Source organism: Pavona decussata, unplaced genomic scaffold (genome assembly GCF_977016875.1).
Source record: "Pavona decussata unplaced genomic scaffold, jaPavDecu1.1 SCAFFOLD_38, whole genome shotgun sequence".
NCBI lineage: Eukaryota > Metazoa > Cnidaria > Anthozoa > Scleractinia > Agariciidae > Pavona > Pavona decussata.
The window spans coordinates 1,211,715-1,231,622 of record NW_028145460.1 but is presented as its reverse complement, the minus strand read 5'-3'; the positions used below and the strand labels follow the sequence as shown (position 1 = coordinate 1,231,622).

The window sequence follows — 19,908 nt, the reverse complement described above, 5'->3', positions numbered from 1 at the left end:
GTGTAAGCTATTAAAAAAATACAGACTGAACTATTCTGGTGCTTTAGCTGAAATTTTAAATTGCAGAAACGTTTTAACAAAGGATATTTTACTGTCCAAATTCACTAGCTACGAAATGAGCTGAACTTTTTACGCCTTTTTAATGACATATTTGCTCACTACGAAAACGACAGGAATATTAAAGTTTTCAAGTATTACGAAATTTGGAGCTGAGAGTTTGCTGAAGACAGCTTTAAATTTTGTGTACGACTAAAATCCGAGTGTGTGAGGCGATCAAAGCCATCACAACAGATATCGATCGAAATGAACCGTTGGGTGCCGCCCATTATAGAACATTCTAGTGACAACAAATAACAACTTTTAACATAGTTGTGTCAAAATGTTTCATTTGTTTTCACTGCGAAGTGCTGTTTGCTTGTATTATCTCGATGTCTGTTGGGCCCTTGTTACGAATAAAGTTTATAAATAGGGTCCTGAGGCGACCCAACAATTCATTTTGGTCGTAAATCACCTCAGAACTCCGGATTTAGTAAAAAATCTAAAGTTTTCTTCGGGGAAAAATACTAGCTCAAAATTGCATTCTACTGTAAAACTTATTCCTTTCATTTTCGAAGGGGTAAATATGTCTGTTCACGTCCCAGGGACGTGAACAGGACTCAGTTCTCGAGTTTTTGCTGCTGGACGTATTGTTTTCAAGTTTTAGGTGAAATCGTTAGGTTTTTACATGTTTTTAGTTTATCCTTTCCTAGCGTTGGCTCTTTTAATTATGATATTCGAGTTTTTAGATGCATCATTTTCGAGCCTTGAGTGTTTCGTTTTCGAGTATTACGTGTATTATTTTCGAGGATTGCGTATTTTCTCAAGTTTAAGGCGTCTTTTGTTTTCGACGCGTGCACCTTTTTCTCTCCACCACGTACCGTGTGTATTCCGTTGATTGCGAACTGCGACGATTTGTGACTGTAAGGGGCGTCGTGGTAAGTTTAAGATGATTTAAAAGTTTGTTGCATTTACGCCAGATAAGTATAGAACGGGGTCACCCAACGAGAACATTTAAGGAAAATACTTCAAATGTTGTCTCCCGTGTTCCCAGATCGTTTTGTGCTCTTTGAAAGACATATTTGTGTAAGATATTAGAAATACAGTTTGATCTATTCGAGTGCTTTAGCTAAAATTTTAAGTTGCAAAAATGTTTCAGGAAAGGATATTTTATTGTCCAAATTTACTAGCTACGAAATGAACTGAACTTCTTACGCCTTCTTAATGTCATATTTACTCCCTACGAAAAGGACAGGAATTAGTTTCTAGTATTACAAAATTTTGAGCTAAGAGTTTGTCGAAGACAACTTTAGATTTTGTGTACGACTAAATCCGCGTTTGTGAGGCGATCAAAGCGATCTGAACAAAAATCTACTGAAATGAACCTTTGGGTGCCGCCCATGATGGAACTATATCATTCATTTCACTGACAACAAACATTAACAAAACAGTTGTGTCAAAAATGTTTCATTTGTTTTCACCGCGAATTGCTGTTTGCTTGCGTGATCTAGAAATGTCTGTTGAGCCCTTGTTACGAATAAAATCCATAAAGAAGGTCTGGGAGGCGACCCAACAATTCATTTTGGTGGAAATATGTTTGGAAGCCGTAAATCACCTCAGAACTCCGGATTAAGTGTTAAGAAAATTTAAAGTTTTCTTCGGGAAAATACCAGCTCAAAATTACATTCTACTGTAAAACTTATTCCTTTCGTTTTTGAAGGGGCAAATATGCCGTAAACAACACAAAAAAAGTCGGCTAGCATTTTCGTAAAGCAAACAGCTGCTGGTGAATCCGGAAAATAAGATTTTACTAAATTTTCTCGTTGGGTGCCGCTGAGAGGGAATTAGTGGGTTTGATCAAAGCACCACTTATTTTAGTTACAGAACGGATGAAATACGAACGTTGAATACTACGGAACTTCACTTTGTTTGATAAGAAAATTTTGAAATCTAAAGAAGAGAATAGCAACAGAATTACCAACCTTTGTATGGCGAAACACATGGTGATGGAATTCAATAGAACTTTAGCAAAAGGGTCACAAAGGATACATATTTCCTTATTTCTTTTTAAGTTTATTCCTTTCACTCGCGCATGACAGTTTGCTAAATTTACACATGTGTCCGTGTGTTCCGGTTGCGAAAGTTTCATTTTCTGCTCAAGCTTATTCTTCAATTTCGGCCTTTCTTTCACTGATCTCATATGGAACAAGCACATATTCACTCTGTTCGATAATCACTGTCGAATTGTTTGCTTATATTTATTATTATTTTGTATCCCGAACAGAGCTCAGCAGACAAATTTTCGAGTTCAAAACTCTATTGAAAATTTAAGGCATGAAAACGTAGTCTAGCGTACTTAAACTCACCGCTCCGTCTTTGTATTCCAAACTACGGTTTCTTAGTTACTTGTAAATTTTGACTTTTAGGACAGTTGTTTGAATAATTGAAAAAATGTAGGCATTGTTTGAAAACAAATATAACAGATCTATCAGTTAAGTGGTAAGACTCCCGACAAAAAAGTTTGATCTGATTTAATTTCTCCTTACAATATCACTTCAAGATCAAACATACAGGTAATTAGAAGATACGAACGGATCACCAAAGATGGCAACAAACATGCGTAAAGCATTTGGGAGAATATACCCGTTGATACTGAGGGTTGAAAGATATTCTGCCGTTTGCTTGTGTTATCCCAAAATGTCTTTTTAGCCCTCGTTACGAAAAACTGAAATCTGTTAAGAGGGAGTTTGTGGGATCGATCAAACCACGGTATGTTTTTGTTATAGAATGATGAAATAAGTAAAATCAAGAGATCTGAAGGAGAAAAAGCAATAGAATTATTACATTAACCTTTGTTTTGCCGAGCGGAAAATGCAGTGAATTTAGCGAGATAGGTCTGGGGTGGATGACCTACAAAAAAGAGAAAAACAAAATTATTCTTACATTTCAAACCAAACAAAGGGAAAGCCCCGTATGTAGTGTGTTGAATTTTTAGTTTTTCTGGCCTCGCTTTGGACGTCTAGTATTTTGTTGTGCTTAACCCATTCAATTGAAAAATACTCTTCAAAATTCTTGAAGTTTTCAAATAACTTCTTCCTATTTTCACCTGCCAGTTTCATTGCACTGCAGGGACGTAATCGGGATTTTTTTTATTTTGGACAGAAGGTGTAATTATAATCAGTCGACGTGCGTTTGATGGGGGATCAGGGGGACTACTAAACAAGAAATGTTTGGAAAAACAAGTTTTACAATGAGGGAATTTCGGTGTCTTTTTAATAGACGACTCGAGTTTTGAATTCTGAGTAATATCATTTGATGATGTTAGTCACGTGGCACATTTCATCCCATTGTAGGCAAGCAAAAACTAATTGATGGATCATAAGTAATATCATTCAGAAACTAGAGGGTAAGCACCATTGAAAAACGTGGAGACGATAGAGAGAACTTAAAAATCACAGAGTCAATAGAAAACCTGAAAAAACGGTTAAACTAAAATAAAGATAAACCATTATCTGCACTGCACGAAGGATGCTCCAAACGTGAAACGAGGCGGAACTTTAATACAGGCTTTAAGTTTACAAAAACCTACAAGCTTTCGTTGATAAAATTCCGCTTTCTAAAACTTTCTGCAGCTTAAAGTTGAGGCTGAAGGAATCCGAACAGTCCGGGTATAAGCTTACACAAATATGGTTTATAATAATTAAAAGACCACGGAGCGATCTGGGAACGCAGAGTTGACATTTCATATATGTTGTTTACATGTTCTCGTTGAGTGCCCCTGTTGTAATATAAATGTATTTTATGTTCACTAAAACTGGCGTCCTTATCAGTTACTGGCGGTTTTTTGAAAACATGGTGTCCACTCACCACTGGTTTGCCAGTATAACAGCAAACAGCCCCAGACTACTGTGCTTTTGTTTTATTTCAATGGTTTTTAGTTAACACCGTCATGAACAACACAGAAGAAATTATACAGACGATCTTTATTGGTACATGCGTTGCCACATTTCTTGGAAAAACAAGTCGATTTCTACCAGCTATTAAGTTGTGCAAGCAATGTTTGATTATGCTAAACAACAAAGGCCTGGGAAAAGGAAAGGAATTTGGTGAATTAGCATACAGTTGTATATACTTATCATTGTTTCAAACTTACTACCTTCATAACGATCAAACAAGTGCGATAGAATGTGGCAGGAAGCTGTTAGACCTTCTGCGCGCATGTGGCAAAAAATCCATAGAAAGCAAGGTAACCTATAAACTGGCAACATTATACCAACTTCAAAGTAAATATCAAGAGGCAAAAAGGCTTTATAAGAAAGCGCTCAGCATCATGATAAAAATAGACGAAAGGCAAGGACAATCCGCGTGTTATGGCAACCTGGGAACTGTCTATGAATCTCTCGGTGAATATGGAAAGGCCGAAACATACTACAACAGCGCACTTGTGATCACAAAAGAAATCGATGACAAACAAGGAGAAGCGAATTGCTATGGGAACCTGGGCGATGTGTATCAATCTCTTGGTGAATATGGAAAGGCCGAAACATTCCACAAGAACGCACTTGTGATCACAAAAGAAATTGGTGACAAACAAAAAGAAGTGACGTGTTATTGCAACCTGGGAAATGTGTATCAATCTCTCTGTAAATATGGAAAGGCCGAAACAAACTACAACAACGCACTTGTGATCACAAAAGAAATTGGTTACAAAAAGGGAGAGGCTGCGTGTTATGGGAACCTGGGAGCTGTGTATCAATCTCTCGGTGAATATGGAAAGGCCGAAACATACCACAAGAACGCACTTGTGATCACAAAAGAAATTGGTGACAAAAAGGGAGAGGCCGCGTGTTATGGGAACCTGGGAGTTGTGTATCAATCTCTCGGTGAATATGGAAAGGCCGAAACATACCAGAAGAACGCACTTGTGATCACTAAAGGAATTGGTGAAAAAAAGGGAGAGGCCGCGTGTTATGGGAACCTGGGAACTGTGTATGAATCTCTCGGTGAATATGGAAAGGCCGCAACATACTACAACAACGCACTTGTGATCACAAAAGAAGTTGGTGACAAACAAAGAGAAGCTGTGTGTTATGGGAGGCTGGGAAATGTGTATCAATCTCTCGGTGAATATGGAAAGGCCGAAACATACCAGAAGAACGCACTTGTGATCAGAAAAGAAATTGGTGACAAAAAGGGAGAGGCCGCGTGTTATGGGAACCTGGGAAAAGTGTATCAATCTCTCTATGAATATGGAAAGGCGGAAACATACTACAACAACGCACTTGTGATCAGAAAAGAAATAGGTGACAAACAAGGAGAAGCTGTGTGTTATGCGAGCCTGGGAACTGTGTATGAATCTCTCGGTGAACATGGAAAAGCCGAAACATACCAGAAGAACGCACTTGTGATCACAAAAGAAATTGGTGACAAACAAGAAGAAGCTGCGTGTTATGGGAACCTGGGAATCGTGTATCAATCTCTCGGTGAATATGGAAAGGCCGAAACATACCAGAAGAACGCACTTGTGATCAGAAAAGAAATTGGTTACAAACAGGGAGAAGCGGCAAGCTATATAAACTTAGGATCGTTGTTTCGTTCTCTTGGTAAATATGCTGAGGCTAAAAAGTATCACGAGAAAGCACTTGCCTTGAGCAGAGAGATAAGATACGTAGCGTACGAGGCTACCGCGCACCTCAACCTTGCATACGACGTCATATCCGAAGGAAGTGTAGATTTACAAGATGATGTGTTCTCAAATCTCTTGGCTTGCATTTACACGTGCGAGAAAATGCGAAGTTTTCTTGCACGCCATGACCAATTTAAGATATCCCTGTTAGACAAGTACAGTCCTTCCTATCAATTACTCAGCGCAATGTATTGTCTTAGTGTGGAAAACCCGAAAGAAGCTCTTTGTGTTCTAGAGCTTGGACGAGGCAGAGCTCTGGCAGACTTAATCTCGGGTCAGTATTGTGCACAAGAACGAATATCAGTCAATCCGCTGTCATGGCCTGACATTGAAAGGATCGTGAAAAAAGAAAATGACTGTAACTGTCTATACATTTCATATTATTCCCAAGAAATGTTTTTGTGGGTCCTTAAAGGAAACAAACCAACATTTTTCCGTAAAGTAAACGTCAACGAATGTTTTGTTCAAAAGGGAATGGAAAGAGATGTTCAGGAAGTTTTCAGTGAACAAACCTTCAGAAGGTTTAATGTCCTCCGTCATGATCAAGAGCACTACGAAGATCGATCACTGTTTTTTTCAAAAGCCGGTGACTCAACACATGAAACATCGGAGAAAGGAAGCTCGGCCGCTTTTCGCCCAATAGAGACCGAGGAAGAGGAAAACCTTCAACCCGTTCCAACCCTAGCCGAGTGTTACCAAATGATCATCGCTCCCGTGGCTAACTTGCTTGACGAACCTGAAATCGTAATTGTTCCTGATCGCGCCTTGTACAAGGTTCCATTCGCAGCATTAAAGGATGAAAGTGACAAATACCTGTCACAGAATTACAGAATCCGCATTGTTCCTTCTTTGTCGACTCTCGGGCTCATTCAGGACAGTCCAGCAGATTATCACAGTCAGACCGGAGCACTGATAGTGGGCGATCCGGACGTTGGGGACGTGCTTTACAAGGGACGCCTCGAGAATCCTTGTCGCTTGCTCTCTGCAAGAAAGGAAGCGGAGATGATAGCAGAACTACTCGGAGCTGAGCCTTTGTTAGAGGAGCGAGCAACTAAACAAGCAGTCCTTCAGATGATACCCTCTGTAAGTCTGATTCATTTTGCTGCTCATGGTCATGCCGAAAGAGGAGAAATTGCTCTTGCCCCTCAACGCCCCACTAACGCGACTCCATGCGAGAAAGACTACCTATTGACAATGGATGACATTTCACAAGTTCAACTGCGAGCCAAACTTGTAGTACTCAGCTGTTTTCACAGTGCACAAGGACATGTTAGAGCTGAGGGAGTTGTTGGAATCGCTCGGGCGTTCTTAGGATCCGGTGCACGCTCAGTGCTGGTGGCCCTGTGGGCCATACCAGACAAAGGAACAGAGCAGTTAATGAGTCGTTTCTACAAACACCTGGTTCGTGGGGAAAGTGCCAGTGAGTCTCTTCACCAGGCCATGAAGTGGATGAGAAGTAACGGCTATGCTGACTTGGGGAACTGGGCGCCTTTCCTGCTGATTGGGGATAACGTGACGTTTGATTTCGGAAAGTAAAGGTAAGTTTTATCAATGAGTTATATCATTATGGGTGTTGGATGAATTATTCAAGAAAACTGTTCCATTCTCCCTGGAAACAGTTACTGTTCTGTGACAGGAGACCAAAAGAAGCATTGTTATTGGAGTGTTCGTATTCCGTGATTTATGAACATCATAATACGATGAACAACAATTCTACCTTTATTGAGTTAACTTAATAATAATAATAATAATAATAATAATAATAATAATAATAACAATAATAATAATAAAAATAATTTTATTGAATGACGAATAATAAAACAAATTTTACAATCAACATGACTCTAAGCGTACTGTACAAGTATGGTTGCATGCAATAAAATTCAATAACATAATTGGAAATCAATTTTTACACACTATTTATATCGTGAAATGGATAACAACTCAAAACATTCTCAGTTTACATTGCATTATCCAGCCTAAAAATACAAAGCTAACAATAATAATAATAATAATAATAATAATAATAATAATAATAAAAATAATAATAATAATAATTTTTTTTATTTTTTTTATCATTAATGAAAATTCTTTATTAAAATATTCCACACAAATTGCTATTTACAAGTTAAAAGTATATAAAAAAGAAGAGCTATTAAAAACCTATTCACATTTCTTTTCGATTAAAAAAAGATAATATTTTTAAGCAACAATATTTTTGTAAAGAAAAAGAAAAAAAAAAGAACAAATGTCATGAAGTTTTTAAAAAAAATTAAATTCGGCATTTTAAAATCGGTCAACTTGATAAAAAGAAAAAAAAAATAAATAAATAAACAAAATACGCATCGCTCAAATGGCCCCTTCTGCAGTTTCAATGTCAATGTCCGCGTTCTTGATGTCACGTTGCATTCTTCGTAGTGTCGTAGAACCTCTAAGACAGACGAGTGCAGATCTTAACAGTGCAAATGAGATTCGGCTCCTGATCCATGACATGGTTTTAGCATATTGCTCTCCTTTCTTGATAGCAATCAGCTCCGCTAATCGACTATGGTATCTCAAGCATTCATTGCCCATTCCGCCGGTTGTAGTGAAGACCAAAGGTGTAAATGTTCCATGCTCAATGTCGAGAACACAGGCGCTTTTTCTCATTCTCATGCATACGATAGATCTGTTGCGGCTCCAGGTCCTTATACGATTCAGCATTGGGGTGGCAAACCCTTACATCAAAGAATGCCGATCGTCGTTGCTCCCAGAACCCACGTGCATGGATATCCAATCTCGCATCTTGTGCTTTGTTGGATCCTCTACTTAACTGTTCTCCAGAGATGTCTAGGAGAACTGGCTCAGTCTCAACGTCACTGCAAACTGTACTCAGGAGTTAAACCTCCAGATCTCTGAGCTCATTGTGACGCTGAATGACGAAACCTCCTAGTTTACAGATCATGGAGTGGTCAACTGTAAAAACTTCCCCACATGCACATGTGGAAGGGATGTCGTCTATTGGCCAGTCATAGCGTAGTTTAACAGCGCGGCGGAACTGCCTTTTATTGAGGTTAAAACCCAGATCTTTAAGAGGGAGGACTGTAAGCCACGCCGATGATCCTTTTTCCGCCGCCAGATTCAGTGCTCGCTTAGTCTTACATGGTGCCATCTCCTTAATACGCTCTGTTCTGTCTACGAGTTCCTTTGATCTTTCCCTTGTTACTGCCTGTTGTGCTGATTTTACGAGGGAATCTTCTGGTAGCTCATGTGACTGAGATACGATTTGTTCAACGAGGGGTGTTGTTGTAATAATAATAGTAGTAGGTTATGAGTGGAATTAAGCCCCGTTAGTGGATCCCCTTGGATCCCCTTCGATCCCCTTGGATCCCCTTAATTAATATTCCTAAGCGTCGAGTCCATGACGTCATCTATTGTTATAACCTAGGGAAAAAATGCGTTCCTCCATACTAATGAAGTGTCGAGGTTTACTAATGAGCGTCACTCTTGCACAAAGGAAACAATAGACATGCCCAGGCTTGCCCGCTCTATACCCACCCTGATTGGATCTTAAGATTTGTATGGTCTGTTTTGAATAAAAAGCGGTTAGATTTCGAAAGCGTCATTCCTTCATTCAACTTAAACTCGCTGGGAAAACTTTTTTTCGATTTTCAAAACGTTAGTACCGTTGAAAATGGCTTTTTTCACCAACGTTATTGATCTTCAAGCTGCCTTGAGCGCTTGTTTAACTGTCCGCGACTGGGAGGTGTTGTTTGAAGCCCCGTTTGCTGGGAAAATTTATCTCCGATATTTCAGGTTATTCGTGACGATTATCGATCATTACCGTCAAAAAAACAAAACACACACACACATATATACACAAAGTGGCGCTGAAAACTCTATATTTCAAGTTTGTTTGACTATTACAAGACCGTTTTCTCCTACCTATCTCGAGGAAATAAAAAACTATTAAAGTCACGCACCGTTAGTCAGTTAATTATGCGGATCCACGAGTCTTAAGTTGCATACAAATTAGTTCAGTTCTGCTGGAAAAACCCAAGGGAGTATCTTGACGCATTAGTATATAATCAATTTTATATAACTTAACAAGGATCAATTAAAACACGCGACTTATAATTGCTAGCAATAGAACCAGACAAGAGATACCGTTTAAAAAACTTTATTAAAAAACAATGAGGAAAAAGAGTCAAATACTCAGCGATTTGAAAGGAAAAGGAATGAAAATGAATCATTTGACTGACTATTACAAATCCGTTTTTTCCGTTTTATTTCGAGGAATAATAAATATTCCTTCCGTGTCTACACAATTTTCCTATGGCCTCTAAGCCAAGAGTTCGACTTTCTTTGTTTCTTGCGGTTTGCCTTGTTCTTTGAAGTCGGTCTTTTAGTTTTTGCTTTAAAAGAGGCCTCATTTCTCCGCTGTCTTGACAGTTCGTACACCGTTTCTTGTGTCTGTGCTGGATTGTGAAAGTGATTTTTTCCGGAATTATCCGCTTCACTTTCGTAAACGACGACTTTAACTTTAGGTTGCAGTTTCGCCTCTTGTAAATACTGTCTTCGCTGTATGTGCCCTAACTGATGAACATCCGCGAGATGGTTAGCTAATCTGACAAGGTACTTCGCCCCGCAAGATGGAATCGGACAGTTTCTGCAAACTCTCTTGTAAACCATGTTGACAGTTTGGTGACTGAACACAAATGACATCTTTTTCGCAAATAGTCAGGTTATATAGAGTGTCAGAAGGGCCAAACACAGATCAGAAAGGCCATAACCAGGCCAAACACAGGCCGGAAAGGCCATAACCAGGCCTGAAAGGCCAAAACAACGCCAAAAGGGACAAAAGGAGACAAACGGGCCATTTGTAGTTATATGTTTTTATTATTATTATTATTATTATTATTATTATTATTATTATTATTATTATTATTTTTCTCAGACACACGCGTGGGTGTCGCGCGTCGCTAGTCACGCAACAGCTCTCAACTTTGGAATCATCATCTTTATTCAAAAGTGTCATCACAAATAACAGTGTTTAATTAAAAAGTTTTGATCTTGCTTTAGTAATTTGTATTTCAAATTTCAGATTTTTTTAAATTTTTGTACAAGTTTACCGATTATTGTTATTATTTTCAAGTCATCAATCAACACACTTAAAGTTTGCTTGTTTACAGTTTTATTGAAATGCAACAATACAAAGATCCAGGAAATAAAAAAAAAAAATCCATAACAGTCATAGTAGGTTTAGTCTTGATCTTGTGGAATGGGCTACTTTTCGTATAATCGATTGAGTAAGAATTTTCGCTTATCGATAGCAAGTTCAGTCGATTCCAACCAATCAAATCCTTCTGTGTCTTTAAGCTCTTTTTGAGTTTCCATCACTTTTTTGAAGGTGGGATCTTTTTTCATTGCACGCATCCACTGTAGATTCTCTAAGAGTACTTTTCTTAGCTCTTTTCTGTAAACAGGAACGAGAGCGTTTACGGCTTTACTACGAGCCACATTTTCTGAATCGCCGTTTTCTTGGTATTGATTGATCAAAGCGTTAAGCTGGGTCTTGTGGCGGTTCTCGGCTTCATCAAGAATGCGTGACCACGGCTCTAAGTTTTCTGTTTCTTCTTCTTGGGAAGACTCTGTTCCTTGACTAGAGACTTCGCTTTCTTGGGAGAAATCGCTTTCTTGGGAGAAATCGCTTTCTTCATTGTCTTCATCATTTCCAGCACCTTGTTGCAGGTATAAGGTATAGTTTGTGCTCGTCATCTTTGGTTTGAACCGCACGCCTTCTGACAGGAAACTAAACTTCAGAAAGTAACGCGTCTCTTTTATAGAAAATTGATGAAGGCGGGGTTACTAAGCGTTCTCCTTCATAAATAAAAGAAGACCAGAAAGGCCATAACCAGGCCAAACACAGGCCTGAAAGGTCATAACCAGGCCTGAAAGGCCAAAACCACGCCAAAAGGGACAAAAAGAGACAAACGAGCCATTTCTAGTCATGTGTCTTTATTTTCTCAGACACACGCGTGGGTGTCGCGCGTCGCTAAGTTTTAATTGTCTTATAAGCTCTCTGTGATAATTCCCTTGTTCCGTTCATGGTTTTGAAACAGGTCGCTAATAGTTTCCGATATTCTATTTCAATATCACCATTCTACACTTTTTCGAGGGTGTTTGGGGTTCCAACAGTAAACTTGCTAGCCATGTTGTTAAGAAACTGACGGTCTGAGAATCGAAGTCGATGAAGATTTCGCATAAAATAGATTGCGTGTAGCCGGTTCGGGTATTGTTATCGACACTGACTCTGGGACTACCCAGTTGGATATGACTTATTGTTTCTCAAACAAAAGACACACGAGATAATTCACATGCAAATTTTAGAGCTCGAGTCAAACATTTGTTAAACATAATTAGTGACTAACGCGGTGTAAAGATGAATAAAACTTTATTTCACTCAAAACCTTTAAAAATCTTTCAAAGGATCTCAAGACAGCTCTATGTCCACACAGACGGTAATGCAATATATTTAATTAGAACAAACAGGAAGATCTTGGTTCCTTATATTGTTAAGCATAGCAATACATTTTGATCTGCGTAAATCTCGTGCAAAAGCTCTAGAATAAGAAGATAACTGTTTATCTCTTTCTATCTCTTCATGTTCTTCGGGGCTGATGACATAACCTTCAAAAGGTACGTGTTTGCCTTCAATATGTCTTTCATATAAAACCTTCAACACTCGGAAACTTTCGGGATGATGGCCGTCATCACTTGCGTACTTGAAATACGCCTGACGCAGCAAATCGTCTTTATCTTAACAAAGTGAAGGATCTGGGTCGTCTCGAGAGTCTTCTTTCATTTTTTGGACATAAAACTTGTAAGATTCCCATACTTCGTCCATCCATTTTCTGTATCTAAGACCGTGAAATATTTTAGGACTTCCTAGACTGTTGAATCCGTTGTCACACATTAAAAATCCTTCGTCATATTTGCGTGCATGGCGCTGGCGCTGAGTAAGTCCTTTCTGTTTAACCTCCTGGCGATGATTTTCAAACATCTCCTTTATCTCTCTATAAGGATGAAATCTCGTGAACAGTGGCTGAGGTGAATATGAGAGCCGCTCCTTGATAGCATGCGATATTGGCTGGTCTATCCACATGAAAAAGTTACACTCTTTTTTGTGGCACGTCAGAAACATGGGATCCTGGCTCCACGGTTGTTTACTTTTTCTCAATGCTAGCTTGTTAGAACAATCACAGACCAACTGAGCTGCATACCTTTTCACATCAGAGTGTGTATGATGTGCGATACGCTCTATGTACTCTTTTCATTCTGAAGCAGGGGCAAACATAAAGCACATTTTCTCGGGACAGTAAACATAGCTAAATCCTTGCGCTTTTTCTACCAATTCTAACGTTGAGCGGGGATGAAACGGGCAGAACTGACCGGGTAAGGAACTCGCTTTATCTTTTGTCGACAGAGGTGTAGCGCTCGATTCGACTTGCATGTTTGGAACCATCCTTGCGAAATATAGCAGCGATAAAATAATCTTTACTCTAGTTGAATGATAACGCTTTCAAATTTTGCGCTGTTTTTATTAACTCTAACAATAGAGTCTTGACTATCCAATCAGGGTGGGTATAGAGCGGGCAAGCCTAGGCATGTCTATTGTTCCCTTTGTGCAAGAGTGACGCTCACTAGTAAACCTCGACACTTAATATTATGCAGGAAGACACTTAATTAGTATGGAGGAAGACAGTTATTAGTATGCAGGAACGCATTTTTTCCCTAGGTTATAACAATAGATGACGTCATGGACTCGACGCTTAGGAATATTAATTAAGGGGATCCAAGGGGATCCAAGGGGATCCACTAACGGGGCTTAATTCCACTCATAACCTACTACTACTACTACTACTACTACTACTACTACTACTACTAATAATAATAATAATAATAATAATAATAATAATAATAATAATAATAATAATAATAATATTATTGTGTCACAAAAGGAATGTAGCTGAGGGGAGAAGTCCCCTCTACTAATAGTGGACACCTAACTAAATAGCCTATTTCAACTCTAGCTAAAAAAGAAAGAACTACAATAAATTGAAATTTACATCGTAGACCATATTAAAGAAAAATTTCATACATCAATTGTAAAACTCATGTAAACGACAGTCATTCTCGGCATAGGTCGCAGCCTCGACAGTCACTGACATTTGCAGCTAGGGCAGTAAGGTCCTGATTACGTATGACTCTTTTAAATTGCTTCAGAGAGGGTTGATATCTTATTCTAGAAGAGAGATCATTCCACAGTTTAGGCCCTAGGTAACGAAGTGAGTGTTTTCCATATGTCACCGAAGAGAATCGAGGTTGAACAAATTCTCGTTTCCTTAAGTAATACGAGCCACTGGCTAATTGGAAAAGATTACAAAGTCTCTGTGGCAGTAATTCATGCTTAATCTTATACATGAAGATGGCAATGTCCTGTAATCGTCTGTTGTACAACGATGGTATGTCTGCTTTTGCCAGTAGTTTCTCGTAGCTAGAATGTTTGTCCTTAAAAACTGCCCTGAGTCCTCTTTCTTGTATGCGCTCAAGCTTTCTCCTATCGCTTGCCTTGCAGAAGTGCCAGGTGAGGTAGCAATAAGTACGGTGTGGTTAGATAGCATCTTTATATAGCTGCAGCTTGGCTTCTGTTGGTATCAGGTTTTTCAGTCTCATAAGGACCCCAATCCTTTGGCTTGCTTTTTTACACACGTTAATATGATGGTTAAAGTTCAGTTTACTATATATCGGGAGCAAGTAGGAGAAATTGCCGAAGCTATCGACGCCATTGACCGCTATAGTTATCAGTACAACGTCAAAATAGTTGGGATTCCTGAAGTGAATTCTCCCGAAACTGCTTTGGATACATCTACTTTATGCGTCAAATTATTTAAAGAAATGGGAGTGGAAATTTCCCTGCAAGATATCGATATCGCCTACCGTGTTCCGACCAGAAGCGCTTCTTCAGGCTCTCCCCCGATCATTTGTAAGTTCACAAGAAGGCTTGTTAAAGACCAAGTTATCAATCGCCGTCGAGAAATCAGAGCGGTTTCTCCAAGTCTCCTTGGACTATCAACTGAAGTGTCCTTATCTCAAGCTGCGGTATACGATCATTTAACCCCGAAGACTCAGAGATTGCTCATTGACGCGAAGAAGTTTCAAGAGGAACATCGCTACAGTTTTTGCTGGGTGAAGAACTGTTCTATCTTCCTGCGGAAATCCGCAACTTCCCGTCCAGTAAAGATCAAGAACCACACTGAACTCCAGCGTCTCGCTGAACCGACCAGCTCAAGATAAGTTATCTTATTTATATTAAAATTATCAACATTATGCCGATCGAAAACGATGCTGATCTGTCATCTCTTCCTTTCAATCACTTAGACAATGCTTCTTTCAACACAGTTTTATACGAATTATCTCATGGACCTTTAAACTATAACACTGAACGCTTAAATAGTCTTTTATTTAACCCAACTGATCAATCAAAGTCTTCTGACTTTTATACTAGTCAACTTGACCCAGACAGAAACTTTTCATTCTGTTCTACTTCTAGTAACTATTTTGTCGAAGATGAAATTAATGCTAAAGCCTCTACTGAGCATTACAACCCGAATTTTTCTGTACTTCATTTGAATGCACGTAGTCTAATTAGAAATTTTGACAAGTTTAAATTCCTACTAGGTCGTCTGCAAAAGCCTTTTTCTGCGATTGCGGTATCTGAAACTTGGCTAAATGATCTATCTGCTGATCTAGTCAATATTCCGGGATACGCTTTTATTTCAAATCACCGTGGTACTAAATCTGGCGGTGGAACGGGTCTTTATTTGCAAGATAATCTTGATTACAAAATTTGTTCAGACTGTAATGTCTCTGATCCAGATGTCATTGAATCGTTGTTTGTAGAAATTTCAGTCCCCCATGGGAAAAATATAATAGTAGGCGTCATCTATCGCCCTCCAAATCATCACCTAACCGGCTTCATGGAAAAATTCACTGACATCCTCTCAAAACTCTCTAGAAGTGATAAGTATAAAGTATAATTTATGTTTCCCATTGAAGCCTCATAAAGTTAAGAATTGTAAAAGGCCTTATTCCCCATGGATAACCAAATCTTTATTAGCTTCTGTACGAAAGAAAAACAAGTTGTATAGACAATTACTGAGATCACCTAATCCAACGAGGGAGTTACAATATAAGTCTTACAGAAACAAATTAACCCATCTCATTAGAATTGCCAAACGCCATTATTATGACCAAAGGTTTGCTTCGGCTAAAAATGACCTAAAGGAGACCTGGAAATTAATCAATGAAGTTATCAACAAGCGTAAATGTAGACCTCCTTTTCCTTCGTCATTTAGATCTGATGGTAGCATTCTTACCGACCCTGTAGAAATAGCAAATGGATTCTGTAATTATTTTGCTAACGTAGGACCTAATTTAGCAGCGAAAATACCTCCGGTGAACTCTTCTTTCCACTCTTTTTTGAATGATCAGTTCAATGAGTCTCTGATTTTGAAGCCGACGACTGTTGAAGAGCTGAATGGAATCTGTATGTCCATGAAGTCTGGGAAAGCCCCAGGATATGACGATATTTCTATGTATGTTATCAAAAACACTTTTGAAGTAGTATCGGAACCTCTTAAGAATATTATTAATTATCCTTTTCCAAAGGAATATTCCCAGACAAGCTAAAACTTGCCAAAGTGATTCCTGTATTTAAAGCTGATGAACCGGATTTATTCACTAATTACAGACCAATCTCACTACTTCCTAATTTTTCGAAATTCTTCGAAAAGGTCATGCACAATCGACTAGTAGAATTCGCAAAAAGCCATGATATCTTTTACCAACTCCAGTTTGGTTTTCGTAAAAACCATTCCACTGCGCTGTCGCTAACTTACCTTGTTAATAAAATTGCAACGTCCATTGACCAAAATGAAATCACGGCAGGTGTTTTTCTTGACCTTTCTAAAGCGTTTGACACGCTAGACCACCAAATCTTATTTGAGAAACTTGAACATTATGGTGTCTGTGGACTAGCATTGCAATGGATTAAAAGTTATTTCTCCAACCGTACCCAATTCGTTCAGATTAACGATACCCGTTCCTCCGAACAGATAATTAGATGCGGTGTTCCACAGGGTTCCATATTAGGCCCTTTACTTTTCATATTATATATCAATGATCTTCCCAAAACAACCAGACTGGCAGAATGCCTGCTCTTTGCAGATGACACTAGTATCTTTTACTCCAATTCAGACCCTGATCATGTTGCCTCTGTAATGAATAGTGAACTGACTAAGATTAGCTTATGGATGAAATCAAACAAACTTTCTGTTAACATAAAGAAAACCAATTATGTTATATTTAAACCCAAACAAAAATCTGTCCGCATGAGCTCCCAAATTTCACTTGACAGTATACCCCTCAAGCAAGTAACAGAAGTTAAGTTCTTAGGTATTTATATTGATGAAGGTCTCACCTGGAAATCGCATATCAGTTATATTTGCAAGAAAATCTCTAAGTCCGTTGGTATAATGTACAGATTTCGTTTCCTTTTGTCATCAAACACTAAAAAATCTTTGTATTATACCTTAATTTATCCCTATTTAACTTATTGTACTACAGTTTGGTCTTCTACTTATGTAACAAACTTAAATCGCATTTTTCTTCTTCAAAAACGAGCTGTGCGAGCTATGACAAATTCTAATTACCTTGCACCTTCTGCACCTTTATTTGCACAATTGAATATCCTAGATATTTTAAAAGTGAATTCCTTTTATATTGCAAAATTTATGTTTTCCTATCACCAACGTTTGCTGCCTTCGCCCTTTCTAAATTTATTTCCGACTGGTGGTCAAATTCATAATTATGATACTAGAACCTCAGCTCATTTTCGACCTCACACCTGCCGAACTAATATCAAGCAATTTACTATACTCTATAGAGGGCCAAAAATATGGAATGCTTTGCCATTATCAATTACGTCTTCCCCTAGTCTATCCACCTTCAAAAGAAAGCTTCTTGATTTCCTCAGTTAATTGCATGAAACGTCCGACTCTGTTATGTCTTTATAGTCTTACCACCACCGTATGTTAAAAAATCTCAATACAATGTCTTTACTGGTCTTAAAGTCCCAACATATCTCCGAGGAGACCTCTCAGTATAAGCCCGGGGGTTTCTTGAGGTCTCCTCGCCACTTCTTACTTCTTTTACTATTATTATTTACTCTAAACTTATGTACTTGTAATCCTAGTCTATTATTCATTGTAACTTTCTATGTTTGTATGTCGTGGTGAATAAATAAATAAATAAATAAATAAATAAATAAATAAATAAATAAAATAAAACTCCTAAAAGGGTTAGCTTCTCTTTCGACTCGATTTCGCTGCCTTGAATACTCATGGTCGAATTTGTTATCTCTCTTTTGTTCTGCATTGTCATGGTTCTATATTTACTATAGTTACCCTTTAGCATGTTATCTTCATACCAATTAGATGCTTTTTCTGCATTCCTGCTAAGTGATGACTTTACGTTTACGAGATCCTTTCCTGCTTCGTAAATCTGATGAAAGGTTCAAATTAATTTCGTAGGCCAGGGTGTTCTGAAAGATGTTCCAAAGAAGTGGTCCTAACGCAGATCCTTGTGGGCATCCTCTGTTTACCACTTGCCAAGAACTTGCTAGTGATCCCAGTCTAATTCTGTTTTGTCGGTTGAAGATATTAAGAGCGTAGAAGATTTATGATTTATACCGCTCAGTAATAAACGGCGTTCCCGGTCCATTCTTTTCTTTCAGAGTTACATAAAGAAAATAATACTGATTCAGTGTATTTGCTGATATCTAAGAGGTTGCGCTTACTCAAAAAACTTCAACAAATACAGGGGTAGCGTGGTGGGAGGAAATAGACAATTGGAACTGCATTTAATAGAATGATTTAAAACGATTTAATTACAGTTCAAAGGTTACAGAAGTATCGGAGTTAGCGAAGTAGTATTGTTACTATCAGGCTCGCGATCCGGCGAAGTAAGGGGATGTTTACATGTGAAAACTCGCCCCGGTGCGAGTTTGATACCGGTATGACATTGCGATTTCATACCGTGTTTACATGAATGGACACTTCATTTCGATCGACGTGATTGTGACGCCCAGGTGACGCCATATTGGCTTGTATATCGAAGACTGCGCATGCGCTACCCGTTCTAGACTCCTAGGAGAGTGATTTCATACAGAAGCGAACAGCCGTACCGCGTTTACATGACATCAGGGTGAGTTTTCGTACCGGAATGAAAATCTCGCCCCGGTACAGTAACCGGGGTGAACTCGCATCGGTATGACTCGCTCCGGTACAAGATTTTGTGCTGGTATCATGTAAACGAATACAGAGCCACAAGAGGGAACTGGAGTGAACTCATACCGGAATGAAAGTCGCGCCGGTATCATGTAAACACCCCCTAAGTTGACTATGAACAGATTCAAAAATTTCTTTTCGAAACCAACCTGACGTGACTCCTTTAATTCCCAAGCCCTCCAGTTTGGTAGTTATACGCCAGAGCTGGTAATTAATGGCGATGTCAGATCACGACACTAACCCTAAACTCCGATGATCAGTTGCAGGTGTCCTGCCCAGGCCACCCACCAAGGAGTGACCGACAAAACAGAACATTCCGTTTTTGAAACAGGAGGTCAGTAACTTGGACAGTAAACCAAAATAGAATCGCTTGGGCTGAAAGCATTGACTTATCACAGTTGTATTTGAATACAACTGTGATAAGTAGCGAGTTGGGCTTGCGTGCTTTTGTTGCAGTTTTCGTTGTCAGGTCGGTCTCTTCAGATTCAACTAATCTAAGAACAGAGGCAATCCTCACAACTTTTAGGGGTTTCAGTATGGGAATTTAATTTGTTGGCATTTAGAGTTCTCGAAATTAACACAGTTGAATTTTAGTGTAGTAATATCTTACCAGGTATAGAATAAGGTGGAGATGCACGTGGTCACGATGGAGTGAAGACGTGTCTTACTGAGCTCCGACTAAAATTGGAAATTTTTCTTATTTGAAATGAAATTGCTTCGAATAATGCTTCATGTCAGGTAAACGTTTAAGATCCGGAAAGCAACTGACAATTTTAAGCAGCCATAAACAACGTGAAC

The 19,908-nt window shown here is 38.7% G+C and overlaps 2 protein-coding genes across 2 annotated transcripts; both read left to right on the top strand.

The window, feature by feature from the left end:
• The first annotated feature begins 4,717 nt into the window (after positions 1-4,717).
• Positions 4,718-19,500, top strand: LOC146483485 (tetratricopeptide repeat protein 28-like). The gene is made up of 2 exons (XM_085105666.1): positions 4,718-7,260; positions 19,371-19,500. Exon 1 carries the CDS (start codon positions 5,825-5,827, stop codon positions 7,256-7,258), a length of 1,434 nt encoding a protein of 477 aa, XP_084961792.1. The 5' UTR covers positions 4,718-5,824; the 3' UTR covers positions 7,259-7,260; positions 19,371-19,500.
• On the top strand, positions 14,480-15,210 carry LOC146483486 (uncharacterized). Its single transcript, XM_085105597.1, has one exon. It carries the CDS (start codon positions 14,480-14,482, stop codon positions 15,056-15,058), a length of 579 nt encoding a protein of 192 aa, XP_084961723.1. The 3' UTR covers positions 15,059-15,210.
• Positions 19,501-19,908: the final 408 nt, after the last annotated feature.

Coding starts and splice junctions, on each gene's coding strand:
- LOC146483485 (XM_085105666.1), top strand. CDS start 5,825: ATGCGAAGTTTTCTTGCACGCCATGACCAATTTAAGATATCCCTGTTA.
- LOC146483486 (XM_085105597.1), top strand. CDS start 14,480: ATGATGGTTAAAGTTCAGTTTACTATATATCGGGAGCAAGTAGGAGAA.